We start from the raw sequence: 23,667 nt of genomic DNA, 5'->3' as shown, positions 1-23,667 counted from the left end.
CCATTTTATAAAATCCAAATAAATGTTTAAACTTGGAAACCCCTCAAAGGATTACTGATGTTTCCACCTGTTTTTAACCCACCCTTCTTGGTTGGGTTGAACCCCAAAACAAACTTAAACATTCTTGGGTATTCTTGGTCCTTTAGTATTTAGATTGCTGTAAAAGAGCTTGTATTCTCATCATTAAAATTTTGAGAAATTTTCCTGTATACCGAGGGCTAATTTAAAATAGTTATTCCAGTTGTGTTCTCAAAGCTGTTATTAAATCTCTTGTCTGTTTTGTTGTAGAATGGTTTCAGCATTTTTGGTTTTCCGTTCTCTACATATATTCATAATATTCGCCCTTTTTGCTATATAGTTTTCTGAATTTTGGCAGTCTTACACACTTGTGCCACCTGTGTAGCCAATCTTTCCTCATACATAGCCCCTTGGGACACTGATCTGATTTTTTTTTTGTCCCTCTAGTTTTGCCTTTTCTAGACTATCATGTAAATAAATTATACATCAATAGTTTGTAGCCTTTTGTTTCTGATTTCTTTGACTTAGCATAGTGCTTTTGAGATTCATTCTTGTTGTTTCATGTATCAGTAGTTTGTTCTTATTGTTGACTGGTATTTCATAGTAAGGATGCACTACATACAGTTCACTTGTTGATAGACATATAGATTGTTTCTGGTTTTTGGAGATTATGAATAAAGCATAGATCTAAATATTGAGGATTGTGATTGCTGGAATCTGTGGTAAGTGTATGTTTAACTATAGGAAGTTGCCAACCTATTGTCCAAAATGGATTTGACCATTTTGCATGCCACCATTTTGTATGAGAATTCCATTTACTTCTCATCAGCACATGGTATTCTCGGTTTTTTGAATAATAGTCGCAAAGAGTCAGACATGACTGAGCATGCTCAGATCGCTAAGCAAGCTCTAGCTCTGCAATCATTTTCAGTGAAGTTATTGATTTCCTCCTTACCTCTGTAAGATTTCAATGAAGTTATCGATTTCCTCCCTGCCTCTGTAAGAATCTGGTTAATTCATTGCATCCTTTTTTGGTCTGTTCATATTCCCATTAAGTCCTTAATTTTTATATCACTGTCTACTTCTATTATAAAACTTACAGCAGTGGGGAAGGGATATTTTTAAAAGAACTTTTGCATTACTATTATGGTTAGCATTATTGATACGTAGTGGCTGATTTATAGTAAGAAATAAAACTGTTGTGAAACAGAAACACATAAGCATAATGATTTAGAACAGCATAGGTCTGTATTCATTTAGCATTCATTATGTACCTACCACTTATTACAGTAGGAAAGATGTCTTTTTTTTCCTTTAGGAAGATAGGGCTTCATTAGGCTTTGTAGTCCTCATAGCTCTGGACTTCAAGCACTTCAGGCAGTGTTCTGAGATTTCTGTAAAGTGGAAATTGTTATAATACATACTTCATGGGGTTGTTATAAGTATGAAATGTGTAATGACAGTATCTGGCATACACCTTAAGCTCTAAATAAAAATATACTGTTGCTTTTATATCCTTCTATTTATACTCCTTTTAATCAGCTTTTTCCAATATGTATTTGAATATGCTCAAGTGTTAACTTTCTGAAAAAGCTATCAAAGGAAGCAAAATATTCTTTATCTATTTCCCATATCTACCTTGGTTGAGAATGTCTACATAGCCACACTTACTGAATCTGTTTCCTCCTTTCCCATTCATTTTCACCATACTGAATTCTTTTTCTTTCTCTCTCTCTTTTTTTTTTTTTTTACTTATTTACATATGTATGTTGTGTTTTGAATGCTCTTGCAGCATTGTCACTTAACAGTTATAGTACAATATTGTCTATAGTCATTGTACTGTGCATTATATTGCTGTCTTATTTACTACTACTTATAAGTAAGTAGTACTAAACAACATCAATCTTATCCCCTCATCCATTTCCTGGTAAGCATTTTCTTCTTTTTTTTTTTTTAAACAAGTTTCATTTTTTTAGATTCCACGTATAAGTGATATCATACAATACTTGTGTTTGTCTTTCTCTGCCTTTTTTATCTCACTTACCATAATGTGTTCAAAATTAATCCATGTTGTCAGAAACAGCAGGATATCCTCCTATCTCATGATTGAGTAGTATTCTATTGTGTATATATACCACATGGTTTTTATCCATTCATTTTTTAGAGGTCATTTAGGTTGTCTTCATATCATGGCTACTGTGAATAATGCTGCAGTACATTTGGGAGTGCATGTATCTCTTTGAATATTTTTCATTTTCTTTGGATATATACCTAGAAGTGAGTGGAATTGCTGGATCATGTGATTGATCCAGCTTATTGCATTCTTGATTGTTGCTCCAAAACTGAGCTATTTGTGTCTTCTTTTTTTGTTAGATTTAATTGATTCTGTCTCTGCATCTAGTCAGTTGTATTCAAGTTATTTAACGTCTTACATGCTAAAGTTTTCTCATTGTTAAAATACAACAAATAATTGCTTAAGCTATCATAGAGTATTTAGACTTAGAGGAGTAATTAATATAATAATCATAAAGTCCTTAGAACTGTGCTTGCTATTCTCATCTCAAACCTTGTTGCCCAAATTGGCTGACCTTGCGGTTCCACAAAATGTGTGCTGCTCTTTTCTTACTTCTTTGTCTTTACACAGGCTCATCTTTCTCTTAGTACCAGTCATAGGACCTGGACCTAGGGATATAGCATCTATATGTTCCAGCATTGCTGGTTGCTCATAATAACAGGACCAAGTACAGAAAAAAAGGACCAAATACAGAAAAAAACCTCAGAGACTCAGAAATAACTGACTCATTGTTTCAGAGCTCAAGATAACAAGATTTGGTTTTAGTAAAAATATGTTTTAACACTTGTTTTGTCTAGATCTTTTCCTTAATTTGTGTATGCTATGAATCTTTTAAGGCCTGAACAACAATTTTTCTCCTTTCTATTTTCTTTATTTTCTTGAATTTTTTTCCCCTCAGTGGAGAATCCCCTGTGATTCAAGATTCAGTGGGTATATAGTGAAAAATTTCCTTCTCATCTTTCACCAACAGTGAGCTAGTTAAACCTTCCTTGGTGTGGCAAGTAGTGCTACGCCTTTTTATGTATTTTTCCTGAGATCATGCATGTTTTACTACATAATACTGTTTTGCTCCTTTAATAAAAACAGCATATATTGGGATATCATTCCATATAAAGAACTTTTAATTTTTTCTTTAAATTTTTTCTTTAAATTGTGACCTAGCTTAAACACTGTAAATAAGAAATTATAAGATTAAGGATGACTTCTTTTCCCCTATGTATGTACTCATGTTAAGTATTAAGTTTAAGGAAGCTTGGCTTCCCTGATAGCTCAGTTGGTAAAAAATCCACCTGCAATGCAGGAGACCCTGGTTTGATTCCTGGGTTGGGAAGATCTGCTGGAGAAGGGATAGGCTACCTACTCCAGTATTCTTGGGCTTCCCTTGATAGCTCAGTTGGTAAAAAATCCACCTGCAATGCAGGAGGCCTGGGTTCGATCCCTGGGTTGGGAAGATCCCTTGGAGGAGGGAAAGGCTACCTACTCCAGTATTGTGGCCTGTAGAATTTCATGGACTGTATAGTCCATGGGGTCACAAAGAATTGGACACAACTGAGCGACTTTCTCTTTCTTTTCCCGTATATATGTACTCATGTTAAATATTAAGATTAAGGTAGAACATTTTCACTATCCCAGAGAGTGCACTTGTACCCCATCCTAGTCAGAATCATTGCTCTCCTCAAACATAGCTGCTTTTCAGAGAGTTCCCTCACCTGTTTAAAATATTACATAAAGTATTTGAATTCTTTTATACCCGACTTTTGCTTATTATTTCTGTAAAGCTTATTGTTACGTGTGGCAGTTGTTTATTTTCCATTCTGCAGTAATATTTAATTGTATCATTATGAATATACTATTTTGTCATGCTCCTATTAGTAGACATTTGGGTTCTTTCCGGTATGAATATGTGACTGTTGTGAATGTTATTGTACATACTTTTGGATGGACATACATATTTATTGTCCTGTGAAATTGATAAGTAACAGGATATATATATGTGTGTGTGTGTGAGTGTGTGTATACAAATATATATATATATAGTATATGAGCTTAGCTTTTGTAAATACTGCTAAACATTTTTTCCAAAGTATTGAGCCCATTGAAACTATTGCCATTCACATCCCATTGTCACATCACATTGTCTTCACATCCCAGTGAACACCACTGGTAGTCTTTTATTCAAAGTACTTTGAAAACCCATAGGGAAGTTTTAAGGAGATGTTTCTCTTTCTTTTTTAAATTCAGGTGTAATAAGTAATATGCTGTAAAATGCAGGACTCTTAGGTGTTCAGTTTGAGTTTTGAAAATTGTATAAGCCTGATCCAAACAAGATATATCAATAGTTCATTATTCTAAAAACTTCCACAGTGGCCCTTTCCAGTCAGTTCCTCATCCTCTTGTCCTTTGCCCTGCCTAACCAAACCACTTTTGTGATTTCTGTTACCATAGATTTGTCTGTTATTTATGTTTGTATAGATGGACTTTTTCTGTCTCCTTTCTCTTTCATTTCTGGGTTTTTTTTTTTTTAATTTAATGTTATTTGAAGTATAGTTGATTACAGTGTATTTCTCCTGTACAGCAAAGTGATTCAGTTATACATATATATATATATATATATCTTTTTCATGTTCTTTTCCATTATGGTTTATGACAGGATATTGAGCATAGTTCCTCATATTATACAATAGGACCTTGTTGTTTATCCATACATCTCTATATAATAGTTTGTATCTGTTGATCCCAAACTCCTAGTTCATCCCTCTTCCAACCCGGTGGGCAACCACAAGTCTGTTCTCTGTGAAGACAAGGGTTATTTTATGAAACTTTTGTTATATATAGACATACAGAGTTGCATATGGATGTATATCTCTGTGAGGTTCCAATGTAAGATGTTTTTCTAAAGGTCAAATCAAATTTTGAGACACTGGGGATCACTTCAGGAGGTGAAACACTAGGATTTGAAAGGGAAGATCCCAAAGGGGAGGCTGAGTATCAGACAGAGTAGAACACTGCCCTCTGGTGGATGGAAAAAGGCAGCACCAGACCTCAGAACTAATAGATGGCAAATAGATGGGGAAACAATGGAAACAGTGACAGACTTTATTTTTCTGGGCTCCAAAATCACTACAGGTGGTGACTGGAGCCATGAAATTAAAAGACGCTTACTCCTTGGAAGGAAAGTTATGACCAGCCTAGACAGCATATTAAAAAGCAGAGACATTACTTTGGCAACAAAGGTCTGTCTAGTCAAAGCTATAGTTTTTCCAATAGTCATGTATGGATGTTGAGAGTTGGGCTGTGAAGAAGGCTGAGCGCCGAAGAATTGATGCTTTTGAAGTGTGGTGTTGGAGAAGACTCTTGAGAGTCCCTTGGAATGCAAGGAGATCCATCCAGTCCATCCTAAAGGAAATCCAATGAATATTCATTGGAAGGACTGATGCTGAAGCTGAAACTCCAATACTATAGCCACCTGATGTAAACTGAACTGAAAACCTCAGGTATCAACAGGATCTGGGGTAAAGTTGTTTAGTCACTAAGTCATATGCGATTTTTTATGTGACCCCATGGACTGTAGCCCGACCAGGCTTCTCTGTCCATGGGATTTCCCAGGCAGGAGTACTGGAGTAGGTTGTCATTTCCTTCTCCATCATTTATAGTTTTTAAAATTCATCCGTGTTGTTGCAAGATCTGGATGCTTGGTCCACTGCTTTGCTACCAGAGTGTCATTGCTTCCAGATGGTTCAGTGGACAAAACTAGGAAAATGTATTAAAAAAAAAAAAAAAAACCATACATGTATCACAAATTCAAAACCCTATTTGGGACTTCCCTGGCAGTCCAGTAGTTAAGACTGTGTGCTCCTAATGCAGGGGACTTGAGTTTGATACCTGGTCAGGAACTAAGATCCCACATCCTGCAAGCTGCCTGGTACAGCCAAAGATTAATAGTAATAAGATAAAATACAAGGATGAGTAAGAAAAAAGAAATAATAATAATAAAAAGAGATTCTTCTTTATTTCCTTCATTCCATATTTCAGACTCTCTTCTCTTTCAGTGATTATCCTGATTCTCATCAAGAGTTTGTTTTTAAAAATTTCAATACTAACTTTATTAATGTCCAATTACAGAAAATATAACTTGAAAAGTAAGCATGATGCTAATATTAAGGTATACAAGTGTAAGATACTTAAAGTAATAAATATAACGTGTTCTCCAACTAAAATACAGTGAGTTTTAAATCTTTATGTTAACACTTTGTATGTTGAGTTTTTATAACTTGTCTTTTTTCCTTGTCTCTAAAGGTGAGTACCCTTGAATTCAGTTAAGATTCAAATTAGTAAGACTCTAATTTTTATTTTGAAGAAATTTTCTTATAGTTTTATTTTGTCCTTAAATTATACCATGTTTATTTATTTATTTATTTTTTGAAGTTTATTTTTGAGAGCCAGCATATCCTAGGGGCTAAGAGTTGTCATGTTCAGTTCAGTTCAGTTCAGTTCATTTGCTCAATCATGTCCGACTCTTTGCGATCCCAGCATTAGGGTCTTTTCAAATGAGTTGGCTCTTTGCATCAGGTGGCCAAAGTATTGGAGTTTCAGCTTCAAAGTCAGTCCTTCCAATGAACACCCAGGACTGATCTCCTTTAGGATGGGATCTCCTTTAGGATGGACTCCTTGCAGTCCAAGGGACTCTCCAGAGTCTTTTCCAACACCACAGTTCAAAAACATCAATTCTTTGGTGCTCAGCTTTCTTTATAGTCCAACTGTCACACCCATACATGACCACTGGAAAAACCATAGCCTTGACCAGACGTGACAAAGTAATGTCTCTGCTTTTTAATATGCTGTGTATGTTGGTCATAACTTTCCTTCCAAGGAGTAAGCGTCTTTTAATTTCATGGCTGCAATCACCATCTGCAGTGATTTTGGAGCCCATAAAAATAAAGTCAGCCACCGTTTCCACTGTTGACCCATCTATTTCCCATGAAGTGATGGGACCAGATGCCACGATCTTCATTTTCTGAATGTTGAGCTTTAAGCCAACTTGTTCACTGTCCTCTTTCACTTTCATCAAGAGGCTCTTTAGTTCTTCTTCACCATCTGTGTGGATTACAATAAACTGTGGAAAATTCTTCAAGAGATGGGAATACCAGACCACCTGACCTGCCTCTTGAGAAACCTGTATGCAGTCAGGAAGCACCAGTTAGAAATGGACATGGAACAACAGACTGGTTCCAATAGGAAAAGGAGTACGTCAAGGCTGTATATTGTCACCCTGCTTATTTAACTTATATGCAGAGTACATCATGAGAAATGCTGGGCTGGATAAAGCACAAGCTAGAATCAAGATTGCTGGGAGAAATATCAGTAACCTCAGATATGCAGATGACACCACCCTTATAGCAGAAAGCAAAGAACTAACCTCCTGATGAAAGTGAAAGAGGAGAGTGAAAATGTTGGCTTAAAACTCAACATGGGAGACAGATAATAGTTTGACCTGGTATTGCCTCATTCTAAGTCTATGACCTTTATCAAGTTACCCTACTTTATTTCTTTGAGCCTCAATTTCTTATCTATGAATCCCACCTTATATTTACAAGGTGTTACCAGGAATCTCTGCATATGTGTGTTTATTAATAATGGTGGGATTTATTATAGTAATTAGGTATATTGCTTAAATTTTACCTGGTGATATTAAGGAAAACAAAAGGAAATATTAATAGGAAAGGAGAAAATTGACAATAAAATTATAGTTGAACCTAATTGAAAATACTCCTGAATTGAAAATTTTGCACAATTAGGATAATGTGCTACATGCTAAATCAGGATATTTCATACTGTGCAGGAGCAAATGATTTAAAATTTTTTTCTGTTCATGGATATTTTTAAAAACATTATGATACTATATGCTGATTTCAGACTTAAATTAGAAATACAGGGTGTACAGTTAAATTTTTGAGTGAAATTGCTTTAATAATTAAAATACCTATTTATAGGCACTGAAAGATAGCACAGAAGTGGAAATTGTGGATGAGAAAATGAGAAAAAAGATAGAACCAGAAAAATGGCCGATTCCAGGCCCTGTTCCACGGAGTGTGCCACAAACAGACTTCTCTCAACTGATTGATTGCCCAGAATTTGTACCAGGGCAAGCGTTTGGTTCACATACAGGTAACAACTTTTCTTCTAGAGCAAACAGCATTAACAGTGGGGTATTTACTCCAATTTACCTATCTTTGTAAAAGTTTATTTAGACTCAGCAGAAAATTATAGATAATTTAATGTTTTGATGCTTCATATTTTATTAATAATGCCTCCCACAGAAAGCTGTAAGTTAAATAGGGATTTAGGAATTATGGGAAGTGCTCTGCTCTATTTATTCTTATTTGTATACTTTGTCATGTTTGGATTTTTTTCCTATCTTAATTTTACTAAATGGTTATAGATATATTCTGCTTGTTTCCCTTTGTAAGATTGGAATAGTCTAAAAGTCTTACACTCAAGAGTGGGGGTAGCCTTCCTTTAATTTTTTTTCCAATGTACTTCAACTTGGTCTTGAAATCATAAGATGACCTATATTCTAAAGCAGAATTGGGGATCTCTTATGAAATTATTATAATTATATGTTAAAGAATTGGTGGTATTTAGAATTTCCCAAAATTGCTTTAATGTTAAAAATTTTTTCCTGGATCATTTTTAAGACATTCCCTCTTGGGAAAAAAATATGTGTGCTTAAACTTTTTTCAGTCAGGGTGATGATCTACTGATGCTCTTGGATGTCATTTCATCGGAATATGCAGAGGAATAGGTGACTCAATGAAATATCATTATAAATATTGGAACAAATCGTGCTGCAGAAATGAAAGCGACCAGACTTCTCTCCAAGACTTTCTACTTCCACTCCTTGTGGAGGAGATTGGGCCAACACTACAATGGAGATAACACCTTTGTGATGATGATGACAGACCCGAGAACTGCTGTTGTTTTTAATAGGAGCTGCCCATTTGCTTGTAATTAGCCTGAGCTGCATGTGCAATTTATTCACGGTGGGAAAGTTAATTATCATTCTGGAAATATTGCAAGATTCTGTCTTTTCCTTCCAGACTTCTGTACTTGTGTCCAGATCAATAAAGCAAAAATAGGCTTGAGTGGAATTTCCCAGTTTGTTAAATCCTTTGCTGTTTTCAGTATAGTGTACATTGTGTAACTCACCTATTGTCATAATATTTCACACGGACTATGAGATTTATTAATGTGGACTATTAAGGATAAGAAACCTTAAGAAATGAACAAGTGTATTTTTTTTTTCTCTTTGAAATCTATTTTTGATATACCATTATAGAGACCTGCCATCAATAAAGCACTGATGGACAGTCTCACAGATATTTTTATTGAGCATTTCTTTGATTGTTAGCCCTCTGTGCCTCTCTGCCTAGAAAGCAATTTGGGCAGGTGTTTTAAAAGTTTGAGAACTTCAAGTGACAGTTTTTTAGGTTTTTAAAAAAAATATGATGTCTGATTGTATAAGTTAGATTAATTTATTGTATAAACCTGGGGTCCAAGATGATATATTTAACCTTATGAACAGGCATTAGGTCAGTTGTAAAACAGAAACAGGGTAGGTAAGATAGTCAAGTTGGTGATGCCTGTCCATTAATCATTTATGCATTGTTAATAAAATTACAAGAATAAAATCAATGTTTGTACATTTTTGTGTTTCTTTGAATATATACTTATTTACATGCACGTACGTATTGTCTGAATCAAGTCAATCTGTATAGTTACCCAAAGCTATGATTCAAGGTGGATAAAGATGTCATGAAATAGATATCATGAAATATATATGGTAATTTATCTCTGAAAAGTCATGTTGTCAGTTTTCAACTAGGAAAAAAATTTTTTTTTCTAGGTTTTGCAAATTGGAACCTATTAAGTGTCTCAAAGTAGTGTCTAATTTTTGTCCACGACTAAGTGGTATTAATTTTTTGGGGGTCACATCCCATGGCTTGTTGAGATCTTAGTTCCCCAACCAGGATTTGAATCTGTGAATGAAAGTGCAGAGTCCTAACCACTGCAGAGCCAATGAGTTCCTATAAACAAGTTTAATGTCAAATAATCCAAGTCATACTCAAACTCATTTGATCTTGGAAGATTAGGGTTTTACTATTAAATGGGCTTCCCAGGTAAGGGCATGGCAGTCCACTGCAGTATTTTTGCCTGGAGAATCCCATGGACAGAGGAGTCTGGGCCACAGTCATAGGGTCACACAGAGTCAGACACAACTGAAGCGACTTAGCATACACACATTATTATTAAAATTTATACACACATAGTTTGAAGTCTTTTCTCTGTAAAAGATATAGTAAATCATATAGAACATATGTTTAGTTTGTATAGTGAACACCCTTTAAAAACTATCAAAGACTCTGGTTAAGTTTTCTTAACCAAATTCTTTAATGTCGTTTACCTTATGAGCACATGAGTTGTGAATATTGTGAAATATATAACTTCATAGCAAAAACATTACTCAAGCTTAAAGAGCATTTAGAGATGATTAAATTACATAGGTTTTTACAGGTTTTCTTCAATTTCTGTGTTAAAAATAGTATATAACTGATTTCTCTGCCTTGTGCCAGATACTGTTCTAATATATACATGAACTCTGCATACTAATTTAGTTAATTCTCCCAGTTACTAGAGTGCTGGTTCTTAATCTACTTTTAATTCACTGCATGAATAGAAACAATTCATGGCACCAGTAATAGAGTTCTCTGAAGTTAATGTTTTTCCCATTTTGTACAACTTTCAATGTTAATACTAACAGTCCAGATCTTTTCCCTCAAACTAATTTTTTGGATTCAATTAATTTGTACCATTAAGTTGTAGAACAGCAGTGTCCAATAGAAATACTTAGTTTGCTACACATGTAATCCTAATAATTTAAATAGTATTAAAAGCTGTAAAACATGAAATTAATTTTAATATATCCAAATGTTAGAACATTAAAAATTATGGACCAATGTTATTTTTGTGCCAAGTCTTTGAAATCTGCTGCATATTTTATAGTTATATCCTGAGCACATTTCAGGAGTAGCCACATTCCCAGTGCTCCGTACCTCCATGTAGCTAGTGACTATTGTGTTGAACAATGCAGTTTTAGAGCCTTTTTTGTTATGAAATAATATGCTTCTTTTTAAAGCAATATAGTAATTTGGTGGTTGAATCTTGGATCTAACCGTGTCCATGGAAACGATAATAAATCCATCTAATTGTAGTATGTAGTAGATGAACGTAAAATCTTGAAATACTCTTCTCAAACTCCTGGCATGTGCCCTTGCATTTTCATTTAGTAAACTAAAAGGATTGTTGGTATTCATTTATTCAACTTTCTCTATGTAATATTCTACTTTGCAGTATTTTCAAGGAATTGGCTTTGAGGAGTAAATAACGCTTAGAAGTTTACGGTATAAATTTGTTTCTGAAACACGTTTTGTCCAAAGCAAGTGCATAATGCATTATAACTTAATATTCTTTCACTTTTGAAAAAAAATTTTATAAAGGAAATTATGATTTGTATTTTATAAAGTATATAATTACTTTCATTAAAATTGTGGAGAAAGGCATTTTAAATTCCAGTAGAATTGTAAAATATTCTAACTAAATATTATTGCCAGTGCAGTGCACTTTAATGATGTGACACATTATGCTTTTTACAGTATTCAGTTTACTGGATTTAAGTAAACCTTATTAGGAAAAGGAGAAAAGGCTGTCTTAGTGTAGATTCTAGTAGAACCAATGACATTTTATTTGCTTAGGATTTTTTAAGATTCCTTAATTTCATTGCAGTTTATGAACCTAAGATTTCACAGAGAATTAACTGAAATAAATGTGTTGTCATAATTAATAAATGACTGGCATTGATGTTCTTGACAGGTTTGAATGAATGTGTCTCTGTAGGGGTTGATAACATTGCTGCTGTTATTCATTGGCTTCATTCTGCATCTTACAGAGCCCTTTCGTTTTGAATATCATTGAAAGGTTATAATTGAGATTGATTTATCATGTTTTTGTGAAGAAAAAAAATAATCAAGCCCAAGTAAAGAAAAAATGTGCTTTATAAGTAAGTAAACCATTATTTTAACTATAGAACTAACTTAAAATTTTAGAGTCTGCCCCAAATTCTCCAAGAATTGGAAGTCCACTGACCCCAAAGAAAAACGCAGAAACAAGTAATCTTCAAGGAATGTCTAGAGGTTTATCTACCAGTTTGCCCAACTTGGACTCAGAACCTTGGATAGAAGTAAAAAAGAGACATCATCCATCCCCAGTGAAACTGAAGGTAAGTTGTTATGACCCAAGTGAAGTTTGTATTCTACATCCTGAGTGGCTTGTAAGGCCACTGTTTTTGAGATACATATATAAAATTTGGTAAAGTTTAAAACAATGGTAAAATTTGGAACCATTGCCCTTCAGTAAAAACTTACAGGTTACTAAGTTGAAAATAATTGTATCAATTTTAAAAAATTATCTTTTTTCTGAGTATGATTTTTAAAATATTCTGCTTTAATCTTTTTACTTGAAATTTGTTTGAATACATTTCAGTTTTTTTAAAGATGACAACATTTTTCTAAATTTTGAATTTATAACTTTGCCACATTATATGTAACCTTAATTATAGAATTATTTTACATATAATTATTTGTAAAGAATACATGTCTGGTTTGTTTATGTTTTGGTAATTTTACAGTAAGAAAGGAAAATAATAAATTTCTTGGGGGCACACAAAGAAGTGAGATGATGGTAGTTAGGGAACTATATGAGAGTTTCTTGCAATAGAACTGCTGTATTTTTGGCTGATGGTTGGTTGGATATGTGAACTTGAAATGTGATGAAAAATGGCTCTGATATAAGCTACAAACACAAATGAGTACAAATAAAATGGAAATCCTAGTAAGGTTGATAGGTAACATCAATGTTTATCTTGTGGTAGTCTGCTATAGTTTTACAGTATGTTAACTTTGGGAGAAAGGGGGTAAAAAATGCACGAGATTTCTGTTTTCTTTCTTTCTTTTTGGCTGCGCTGTGTGGCATGTGGAATCTTAGTTCCTTGACCATGGATCAAACCCACAACCCATGCATTGGAAGTGCTGGACTACCAGGGAAGTCCTCAAGATTTCTATTTCTTATAACTATATGTGAATGTACAATTAACTCAAAGTAAAAAAGCTTACTGAAAATAAACTTGGTAATAGTGCCACTAAAATAATTCAAATATTCAAAGTAAGCTCTGAAAGGAAGAGGTCACAAAAAATAACAGACCCAAATGTAGGAAGACTGAAGAAGGCTATCATTAATGTTAAAGATTACTACGGTAGGGCTCTTTATTCCTAAGATTAAAGTGTGAACAAAGAAAGTATGAAGGACTTAAGGGTGTTTCTTCATTGGAGGAATGAAAAGGATGTTGATATTTCACCTCAGCATAGGATGTTTTGCAATGTCTGGAGACAGTTTTTGGTTATTAAAACTGAAAGTGCTACTGCATCTTGTGAGTGTGAAGGCCAGGGATGCTATTCAATATCCTGTAGTGCATAGGACACCTCCACCTCCACCACACGTCCTAAAGAATTATGAAGCCCAACATGTCATTAATGCTGAGTTTGAAGCCCTAATCCAAGATAACTTTGTACTTACTTATATGCCATTAAAAAAAAAAAATTGGAATACATTTAATTTACAATGTTGTGTTAGCTTCAAGAGTACAGCAGAGTGGTTCAGTTATACATATATATGCATGCATGCATGTGTGCTAAGTCACTTCAGTCATGTCTGACTCTGTAACCGCATGGACTGTAGCCTGCTAGGCTCCTCTCCCCATGGAATTTTACAGGCAAGAATAATGGAGTAGGTTCCCATTTCCTACTCCATGGAGGAGGTCTTTCCAACCCAGGGATTGAACCTTTGTTTCTTGTTCCTCCTGCACTGGCAGGTGAATTCTTTACCACTGTGCCACCTATAGTATTGTGTATGTTGATACCCAAATTCTAATTTATCCCAGTCCAACTCCCACTGTCCCCTGTGGTAACCATAAGTTTTTTATGTCTGTTAGTCTTTTCTGTCTTGAAAAGATAGCTTTTAAATTAGCAATGGTGGTTACACTCAGCATACTTAAGGTTTTCTTCCTTGGGTTATTTTAAAAGCCTAAGGCAGCTTCTCAAAATAAGATTTTTTTAATTAATTTAATTGAAGGCTAATTACTTTATAACATTGTGGTGGTTTTAGCCATACATTGATATGAACCAGTCATGGGTATACATGTGTCACCCCATCCCAAACCCCCTTCCAACCTCCCTCCCCATCCCATCCCTCTGGGTCATCCCAGTGCACAGGCTTTGAGTGCCCTGTTCCAGGCATCAAGCTTGGACTGGTCATCTATTTCACATATGGTAATATACATGTTTCAATGCTATTCTCTCAAATCAAATCATCCCACCTTCAGCTTCTCCCACAGAGTCCAAAGTCTGTTCTTTATATCTGTGTCTCTTTTGCTGTTTTGCACATAGGGTCGTCGTTACCATCTTTCTAAATTCCATATACATGCGTTAATATATTGATGTTTTTCTTTCTGACTTACTTCACTCTGTATTATAGGCTCCAGTTTCATCTACCTCATTAGAACTGATTCAAATGTGTTCTTTTTGATAACTGAGTAATATGCCATTGTGTATATGTACCACAACTTTCTTTTCCATTCATTTGCCAGTGGACATCTAGGTTCTTTCCATGTCCTAGCTATTATAAACAGCGCTGCAATGAACATTGGGGTACACGTGTCTCTTTCAATTCTCTTTGGTGTGTGTGCCCAGCAGTGGGATTGCTGGGTCGTATGGCAGTTCTATTTCCAGTTTTTTAAGGAATCTCCAAACTGTTCTCCATAGTGGCTATACTAGTTTGCATTCCCATCAACAGTGTAAGAGGGTTCCCTTTTCTCCATGCTCTCTCCAGCATTTATTGTTGGTAGACTTTTTGATAGCAGCCATTCTGACTGGCGTGAGATGGTACCTCATTGTGGTTTTGATTTGCATTTCTCTGATAATGAGTGATGTTGAGCATCTTCTTATATGTTAGCCATCTGTACGTCTTCTTTGGAGAAATGTCTATTTAGTTCTTTGGCCCACTTTTTGATTGGGTCATTTATTTTTCTGGTATTGAGCTGTATGACCTGCTTGTATATTTTTGAGATTAATTCTTTGTCAGTTTTGTTTGCTGTTATTTTCTCCCATTCTGAAGGCTGTCTTTTTCACCTTGCTAATAGTTTCCTTTTTTGTGCAAAAGCTTTTAAGCTTAATTAGGTCCAATTTGTTTATTTTTGTTTTTATTTCTATTACTCTGGGAGGTGTGTCATAGAGGATCTTGCTGTGATTTATGTCTGTGAGTGTTCTGCCTATGTTCTCCTCTAGGAGTTTTATAGTTTCTGGTCTTACGTTTAGACCTTTAATCCATTTTGAGTTTATTTTTGTGTATGGTGTTAGAAAGTGTTGTAGTTTCATTCTTTTACAGGTGGTTGACCAGTTTTCCCAGCACCACTTGTTAAAGAGATTGTCTTTTCTCCATTGTATATCAAAAAGAGATTTTCTGAAGATCCTGATTAATTTCTGTATTTGTCATGGCAAATCTGGATAACTTGGGAGGATCATATCCTGGACTCATTGACAAAAATTTGTACCATATTTCATTTATTCCAAGATCTACATTTTTTCCTCCACATTAAAAAACTCTTTAACCCCTACTTTTTTTGTCTCTTCCTCATAAATTATAAAAAATTTATATATAAAATATAAATTTATATATAACTGATACCAAATAACAAAAGGCTCTCTCCTTGCTTTATCATTATTAACAGTTTGGTGTTTTTCTAAGACTTTTTTCATGTTTTTGCAAATGTGAATAATAGGATATGTAGTTTTGTGTTTAATTATATTCACAGAGTGCTAAAACTTCCTTTTTTAAAAAAGTAAAAACTTCTATTTACTAGAATGTTGGCTCCATCAGGGCAGAATTGCTGTCATATTTATTGTTATAATCTCCTACCTACAACAGTACCCAGTTCACGTGAGGATCCAGATAATTATTGACCGAATGAATGAATATAGATTCACATGAATAGGAATTCTGGAGAGAACAATTGTCTTATTCTAGGAATAGGTGAATTAGCATTTACTGAAGGATAAGGATTGATCAGAGCATGGCATTAGAAGATGAGAACATTGAAAAATCTATTTCTTTGTGTTGAGAGTTTGAAAATCTAGATTGTTAGATCTTAGAGGACCTAAAATCTACAAATTTGGACTTTATATATGTCACCCAACAGTAAGCTATTTTACATTTTTCATGAGGGTGGAAATTCAATAATTCGGCGAGTGTTAGTGAATTTAACATGAAATTTTGAGGTAAAAAGATTGAGAATAGGGAGGATCATTGAATCTGGAAGTCTGAAGACCTTATTTTTTCTGGGAATAGCTCTGAAGTCCAGTGGTTAGGGCTCTGCGCTTTCATTGCTGGGGGCTTGGGTTTGAACCCTAGTCTGGCAACTAGGATCCCACATGATGTGCTACAAGACTACCTTGGTTGTCTAGTTCATACTCATAGACTAATTTTGAGTTTGTGAAGCAACAATGTCACATTTATAGGCCTTTTCTTCCCTCATCTGTAAAATAAGTTGGTATGCTGTAATGAATGTGCTAAGGATCATGCTAATTTTAGAGGAGTTTTTAGTATAATCTTTCTTTTATTCAGTTTTGTGGGTTTTTTTAGTCTTGAACTTAGTATTTAGCAATTGCTTACTATTTATTGGGCCAGAATAATACTGGCATGATTTTCTTTTACCAATTTGACTGTTAATCCAGTTATTGAACAGTCTTGATATTACTTACATTAACATTGTTATACAACATTTATTATAAAAGTGATAATATTTTTACATAAAATACCAATTCCTTCCTCTAGGAACCACCATCTCTTCCTGAAGAGGCATCAAATCAACTATATCTTCCAGATGAACAAGAACAAGAAGAACTTGATTTTTTCTTTGATGAAGAGATGGAACAAATAGAAGGTCAAAAAAACACATTTACTGATTGGTCTGATAATGATTCAGATTATGAAATTGATGATCAAGATTTAAATAAGATTTTGATTGTAACTCAGACACCTCCTTACATGAGAAAACATCCTGGAGGAGATCGAACAGGCTACCACATGTCTCAGGCAAAAATTACATCTGAACTTGCTAAAGTTATCAACGATGGTTTATATTATTATGAGCAGGATCTGTGGATGGAAGAATATGAAAACAAACACACAGCCATAAAGGTAATTGTTTATAGTCAACATCTTTCTATTGATACTTTGTTTTGATTGCATGTTGCTGCTTAGGTTTTCCTAAACTTGAGACCTTATTTTATGAAATTTTGAGTATAAATAAATTATATTTAATTTGAAAAATTCCTAGAAATATATTTACAACCTGAAAAAGTTATTTTATTAAAATGACAGTGAAAAACAAAAACAAAAATGACAGTGAATAAGTGCTTTCATTACCAAAAAATATTAGCACTCCCTGATTAAAAAAATCCTACCTTTTTTTTCAGGTGAAAGTAGTAAGAAGGCCTTTCCTCATTAGAAGAAATAAAAACTAAAGTTATGAGCTGGCTTAGTTTATATGCTCTTTACATATGTGGCTATAAGCATTCCAGCTGTGTGAGCAGGGCTTCAGAAAGTAGTTACTTTCGTTGCCCTTTGTGTGCTTCTCACTTTAGTCCATGGTGCATGTTCTGTGACAGTGGAACTCGTTGTTGACAAGTAGACAAGATTACACTATCTTTCCTTGTTGATCATTACTTTGTTGCAGGACCTGTTTGAAAGTTTGCTCCAGTTTTTCATCTTGAATTTCACCCAACCTCCTGGTACCTACACCGGTTACTAAGATAAAATATGAGAGTCTAGAGTAGTCTACTGGCTGTCTGCATTCCTTTTATATGACTTTTAGTGGTATAGACAGGGATTTAAAAGAATCTTTTTCTGCCATTAAATTGATTAGAAAATTCCCCAAAATTAAATATTTGTTTTGAGGTTAGAATAATGAGGAAAAGTTGTATAATATGCCAAATAGGAAAGAGATTTTGGAAATAGAGTTTTAGACAGAAAAGCCAGCCAACTCATGGTTGGACAGAACTGGCTGTGTGTGAAGCTTCATATCATCAAGAAGTGTGCTTTCTCCTTCTCAGTTCTTCTTCCCGGAATTTCCATCACTGCTTTTATCCTCTTGTCTCACCACTGCCTTTTTGAAGATCCTGCCTCAGGAATATGGTAGCTTGTCAGTAAATTGGAGCCTGAGCAATTCTCACAGTCCTACTGCTATGGGAAAGAAAGTATGTTTTTATAAAATTTCTTGGTTGAAATCTTAACTTCTATAAGAATTGTTACATTATTTGTGATACTTTAAATAACATCTAACTTAAATCCTTTTGGGAACAGAAAGAGATAGAAAATAAATTTACAATAGGTTAAGATTGCCCTACCTCCATTCCCTATTCCTCTATCCTGCATCGTTCTTCACCATCTGCCATTCTGTGTATTGCACTTTTGATCATGTAAATGTCAGATCTGTGAGGAAGGGATTTTTGTCCTGTTTTTTTGTATAGCCGTATCTCCAGTTGTAGCACAGTTGTTACAGTTTCTGATGCAAAGTAGTACTCAATTCATATTTGTTAAAATGGATAATGAATTACAGATTAAACATTATGAACTCACCAGAAGAACCTAACCTTTGTGTGTAATGTTGGTTTTAAGAGAAGATGTTTTCAGAGGTCCAGATAATGAAATTTCAAGTCACCTTGAAGCAAATGCTCTTGGCAGGTGACTATTTGCTTGAAAGTGTAGACAGCAGTAATTAAATTCAATTACCTCATCTGTTGCCTTAGCCAAAGAATATTGGTCCAGGGAAAAAAGTCTTGGCTATATGGTTCTTAAGCATTATGGGTCTGTTCATAATTATGTCTTACCTAATCCCTATTGTTTAACTTGTTCGTCTTTCCTCTAATTCTGTGCTCAGCATATACTTTCTCATTAGAATTGTACTTCTTCTGTGGTTCTGTATAGAGGGAGAGAAATCAGTTATTTAATTATTTATTATTCCTACTGTGTGTATGTGACACCATATTAGGTACTGGGCATGAAATGGAAAGATAACAGGATTTCTACATGCCTATTCTTACATATACTTGGGACAATAGACATTAAAATAAACCACAGTAAGTACCTGATCACAAATTAAGGTGCTGTTGAATTAGGCTATAAGGGAATGCTTGTGAGAAAGTCACAGTTATAGTGAGATAGAAAGTATAGGTAAGAATGAACCATGCAAATAAATAAACCATATTCTAGGAAAGGGGAATAATGAGTGTTAAGAATATGAGATGGGAAAGAATTTGGTATATTTGAGGAATTAAAAAAAGTGTTTATAGTATTTATACAAGAGAACAGTTATAGATATATAGGCATGTATCTGATCATAGAAGGTAACATGTGGGCCTTGTTAAGTAATTTGGAATTTACCTAAAGTTCAAATGGAGTACCTTGAAGAATTTTATACAGGTGACAGCATGTGATCTAATTTTTATTTTAGAAATACCACTTTGGTTACTATGGCAGAGAATGGATTAGATGGGGACAAGAGTGGCAGATGAAATTCAGTTGGGAGTCTATTAAAGTAGTCCAGGAGGTGTATGTTGGTAATTTAAGATAAATTGGTGGCAAAGGAAGTGTAGAAATTAGATGACCCAGGTCTGAATCTTAAGGAAGGACCATTTAGGAGTTGTATAGGAAACTGGTGTTGTGGAAGCTGAACACTGTCTTCATAAGGAGAGAATAATCAGATGTGCTGGAAGCTGGACAGATTGAGTTTAGGTATGAATGAAAAGAATGCCAAATTGGTAGGGTTGTTTGGTGATCATTTCTGACTTTGTGAAGGGAGTCTTGCTAAATCCATAAGCTATGTTGAAGTGTATGTACCAAAGAGTAGGTATAGGCCTTCTGTTTCTGACATGTCCTTATTGCTTAAAGACAGTTAAAATGGCCTGCTAATAAATGAGAAAATATGAACTTAAAATCCTTGCAGATCTGAAAGATAAGTTACCAGAATAAAACCAAAGAGGAGTAGAGGATTAAAACCAGTTTTGCCCGGGAGAGCATTTTGAAATTTGGATAGTTTGTAAAGTTCAGCTTTGCAAAAGCCACCCAAAATACAGAGTGAAAGGCAAACCTGTGGCCTAGTCAGAGTCAGGAGTTCTAATAGGAGTCCCTTCCCCTACTGAATTGGTACTTGAAAAACTATACCCTAGTGAAAGGGCACATAACTGCTTTCTCATCTGCTTCTCTGCTGCTGCTGCTAAGTCTCTTCAGTCATGTCCGACTCTGTGGGACCCCATAGATAGCAGCCCACCAGGCTCCCCCGTCCCTGGGATTCTCCAGGCAAGAACACTGGAGTGGGTTGCCATTTCCTTCTCCATTGCATGAAAGTGAAAAGTGAAAGTGAAGTCGCTCAGTCACGTCTGACTCAGCGACCCCATGGACTGCAGCCTACTGTGCTCCTCCGTCCATGGGATTTTCCAGGCAAGAGTACTGGAGTGGGGTGACATTGCCTTCTCCGATCTGCTTCTCTAGAGGACTACAAAGCATATTTCCTTAGTTGTGCTGAGCAAGGTATCACATGTGAGAATGAACAGAATTAGCAAACAATAAGCCCATACCATGAAAAAATTTAGGTAGTAGAATTATTAAGCATAGTATAGAGTAACTGTGCTTACTATGTTTAAAGAATATCTGCAAGGAAAAAGAAATTCTAAAGAATAACCTTTGTAGAACTTTTGGAAGTAAAAACAGTTAAAGGCTAAAATTAAAAACTCAGTTAATTAAAGGGATTAACAACAGATTAGATACAATTAAAGGATCAGTGAACTGGAAGATAGGGTACAAGAAAGTATTCAGAAATCAACAGACAAAGAGATAAAATATATGAAAGAGGGTATAGAATGGTATTCTAGAAAGTCGTTGCTATTATTTGGTATATTTCAAATCTAGTTCTATAAGTTAACATTTAATGGATTTTATTATAAATCTTTTTATTTTTGAGAAAAGTAAAAAGCAAGTGGAATATAGAGTGAAAAACATGGTCTAGGATAGATATTTATTCAGAGTTTCAGAAGAAAAGAGAGTAAATGGGACAGAGTCAGTGTTTTAAAAGGTAATACCTAGGACATTTTCTGAGCTGCAGAGAAGTACCAGAGTAGAGTAGCCAGGGAAAGAGTGGTTACTTTAAAGAAGAGTGGCTGTACAGTTAACTGACAGCTAACTTCTCACCAGTAACATTTGAATGCAACAGACCATGGAATGATGATGTTCATATAGCAAGGGAAAATAACTACCAACACATAATTGTATGCCTTGCAAAAATATCTTTCAAGTAAGAGAGTGCAATATAAGAGAAACTGCAGACAGCAGAACCTCATCAAAGGAATTTCAAAAATTGAAATAAAAGTGATTCCAGATGCCAGAGGTGCAGAAAGGAGTATAGAGCAAAGCAAGTGATAAATATGTAAATAAAACCTAAATAAATATTAACTTTATAAGATAATAACTGTCTTACAGATTAACATTAACACAAACTGAGAGAGTACTTAAAGATACTTTTGTGTCTGAAAAGAAGATAATTGATTATTTTTCAGTTTTAAAAGTTATTATTTTTCAGTTTGTAGGATACCCATTTAAAAATAAATGTCTTAATGGGCTACTGGTTAGAATGTAATATGGTTCAGCTATTTTGCGAAGCAGTTTGGCAGTTCTCAAAATGTTAAACAGAGTTATTATATGACCCAGGAATTCTATTCCTAGGTATATACATGAGAGAAATGACAACATATGTCCACACAAAAACTTGTACACAAATCTTCATTGCAGCATTATGAACGTGTAAAGAACTCAAATATTCTTTTCTGATGAATGGATAAATAAAGGTGGTATAGCCATACAATGTAACGTTATTTGGCAATAGAAAAAAGTGAATTTACTGATAATGCTACATGAAAACATCATGCTAAATAAAAGAAGCAAGTAACAAAGTAGTACATATGATACGATTCTCTTCATCTGAAACCCAAAACAGAGAGAAATTAAATTGGTGGCTGCCTAGGGTGGATTTTGGGGTGGATAAAGAAAATAGTGACTGCTAGTGGATACTAGGTTTATTTTTGGAGTGATAAAAATGTTGAAATATTGATTATGATGGTAGTTGCAAAATTGTGTACTAAAAACAATTATACACTGGGATAGATTATACCATATTTGGATTTTATCTTAATGAAATGATTTTTAAATAAGTAAATGGAAAGACATCCTGTGTATATGGATTGGAAGACTGCTGCTGCTGCTGCTAAGTCGCTTCAATCATCTCCGACACTGTGCGACCCCATAGACTGCAGCCCACCAGGCTCCGCCATCCCTGGGATTCTCCAGGCAAGAACACTGGAGTGGGTTGCCATTTCCTTCTCCAATGCATGAAAGTGAAAAGTGAAAGTGAAGTCGCTCAGTCGTGTCCAACTCTTAGCGACCCCATGAACTGTGGCCTACCAGGCTCCTCCATCCATGGGATTTTCCAGGCAAGAGTACTGGAGTGGGGTGCCATTGCCTTCTCCAGTCGATTGGAAGACAGTACTACCTAAAGTGATCTACAGATTCAGCGCAATCCCTGAATGACAATTTTTGCAGGAATAGGAAAACAGATAATGAAATTTATATGGAATCTCATGAGAGCCTGAAGAACCAAAGACAGTATTTACAAAGAAGAAATAAAGTTGGAAATCTCATGCTGTTGATTTCAAAATACATTTCAAAACTACAGTAATCAAAACAGTGTCACTGGCATAAAGATAGACATAGACAAATGGAATTATAGAGCCCAGAAACAAACCCTTGAGTTGACTCTATGGTGTAATGATTTTGAACTTGAATGCCAAGACCACAGAATGGGGAAAGGACAACCTCTTCAACAAATGGTGTTGGGGAAACTGAATATTCACATGCAAAAGAATGAAGATAGGCCCTTACTGTATCACCATAATACCTAAAAATTTTAATAACAGATTAAAGACTAAAACCTAAAACCCAAAGTCTTTAGAAGAAAACATAGGAGTGAAACCTTGGAACATTTGATTTGACAGTGATTTTTTGTATATAATACCAAAAGCACATGTGAAAAAAACAAAAATGGACAAGTTGGAATTCATGAAAATCAAAAACTTATGTGTATTAACAGACACAAAACAGGATGAAAGGACAGTCTGCAAAACAACAAAATATTTGCTTATCATAACTGATAAGATATTAATACTATTGAATGTAGAAAGAAACCCAACAACTCAACAAAATAACTCAGTTTAGAAAATGTCGTAGGACTCAAATGGATGTTTTTCCAAAAATAATATTCAGATGGCCAATAAGCGCATGAAAGTATGCCCAGCATCATTACT

At 34.7% G+C, this 23,667-nt stretch overlaps 1 protein-coding gene across 6 annotated transcripts in view; it reads left to right on the top strand.

The window, feature by feature from the left end:
- The window catches only part of LARP1B (La ribonucleoprotein domain family, member 1B), a 135,094-nt gene that overhangs the window by 23,845 nt on the left and 87,582 nt on the right, over nt 1-23,667 (top strand). For 4 of the 6 annotated variants that reach the window (XM_010860241.1, XM_010860242.1, XM_010860240.1 and 1 more), the window contains exons 9-11: nt 8,083-8,257; nt 12,253-12,425; nt 17,090-17,455. In XM_010860241.1, coding sequence (XP_010858543.1) covers nt 8,083-8,257; nt 12,253-12,425; nt 17,090-17,455 — 714 coding nt within the window. Of the gene's footprint in view, nt 1-8,082; nt 8,258-8,833; nt 10,294-12,252; nt 12,426-17,089; nt 17,456-18,369; nt 20,585-23,667 lie in introns of those variants that run through there. The other 2 variants (XM_010860243.1, XM_010860245.1) reach the window with 2 other exon arrangements.

The sequence above is a fragment of the Bison bison genome, unplaced genomic scaffold (genome assembly GCF_000754665.1).
Source record: "Bison bison bison isolate TAMUID 2011002044 unplaced genomic scaffold, Bison_UMD1.0 scf7180017864465, whole genome shotgun sequence".
NCBI classification, from domain to species: domain Eukaryota; kingdom Metazoa; phylum Chordata; class Mammalia; order Artiodactyla; family Bovidae; genus Bison; species Bison bison.
The sequence above is the reverse complement of the archived record's forward strand: the minus strand, read 5'-3'. Positions and strand labels throughout refer to the sequence as shown.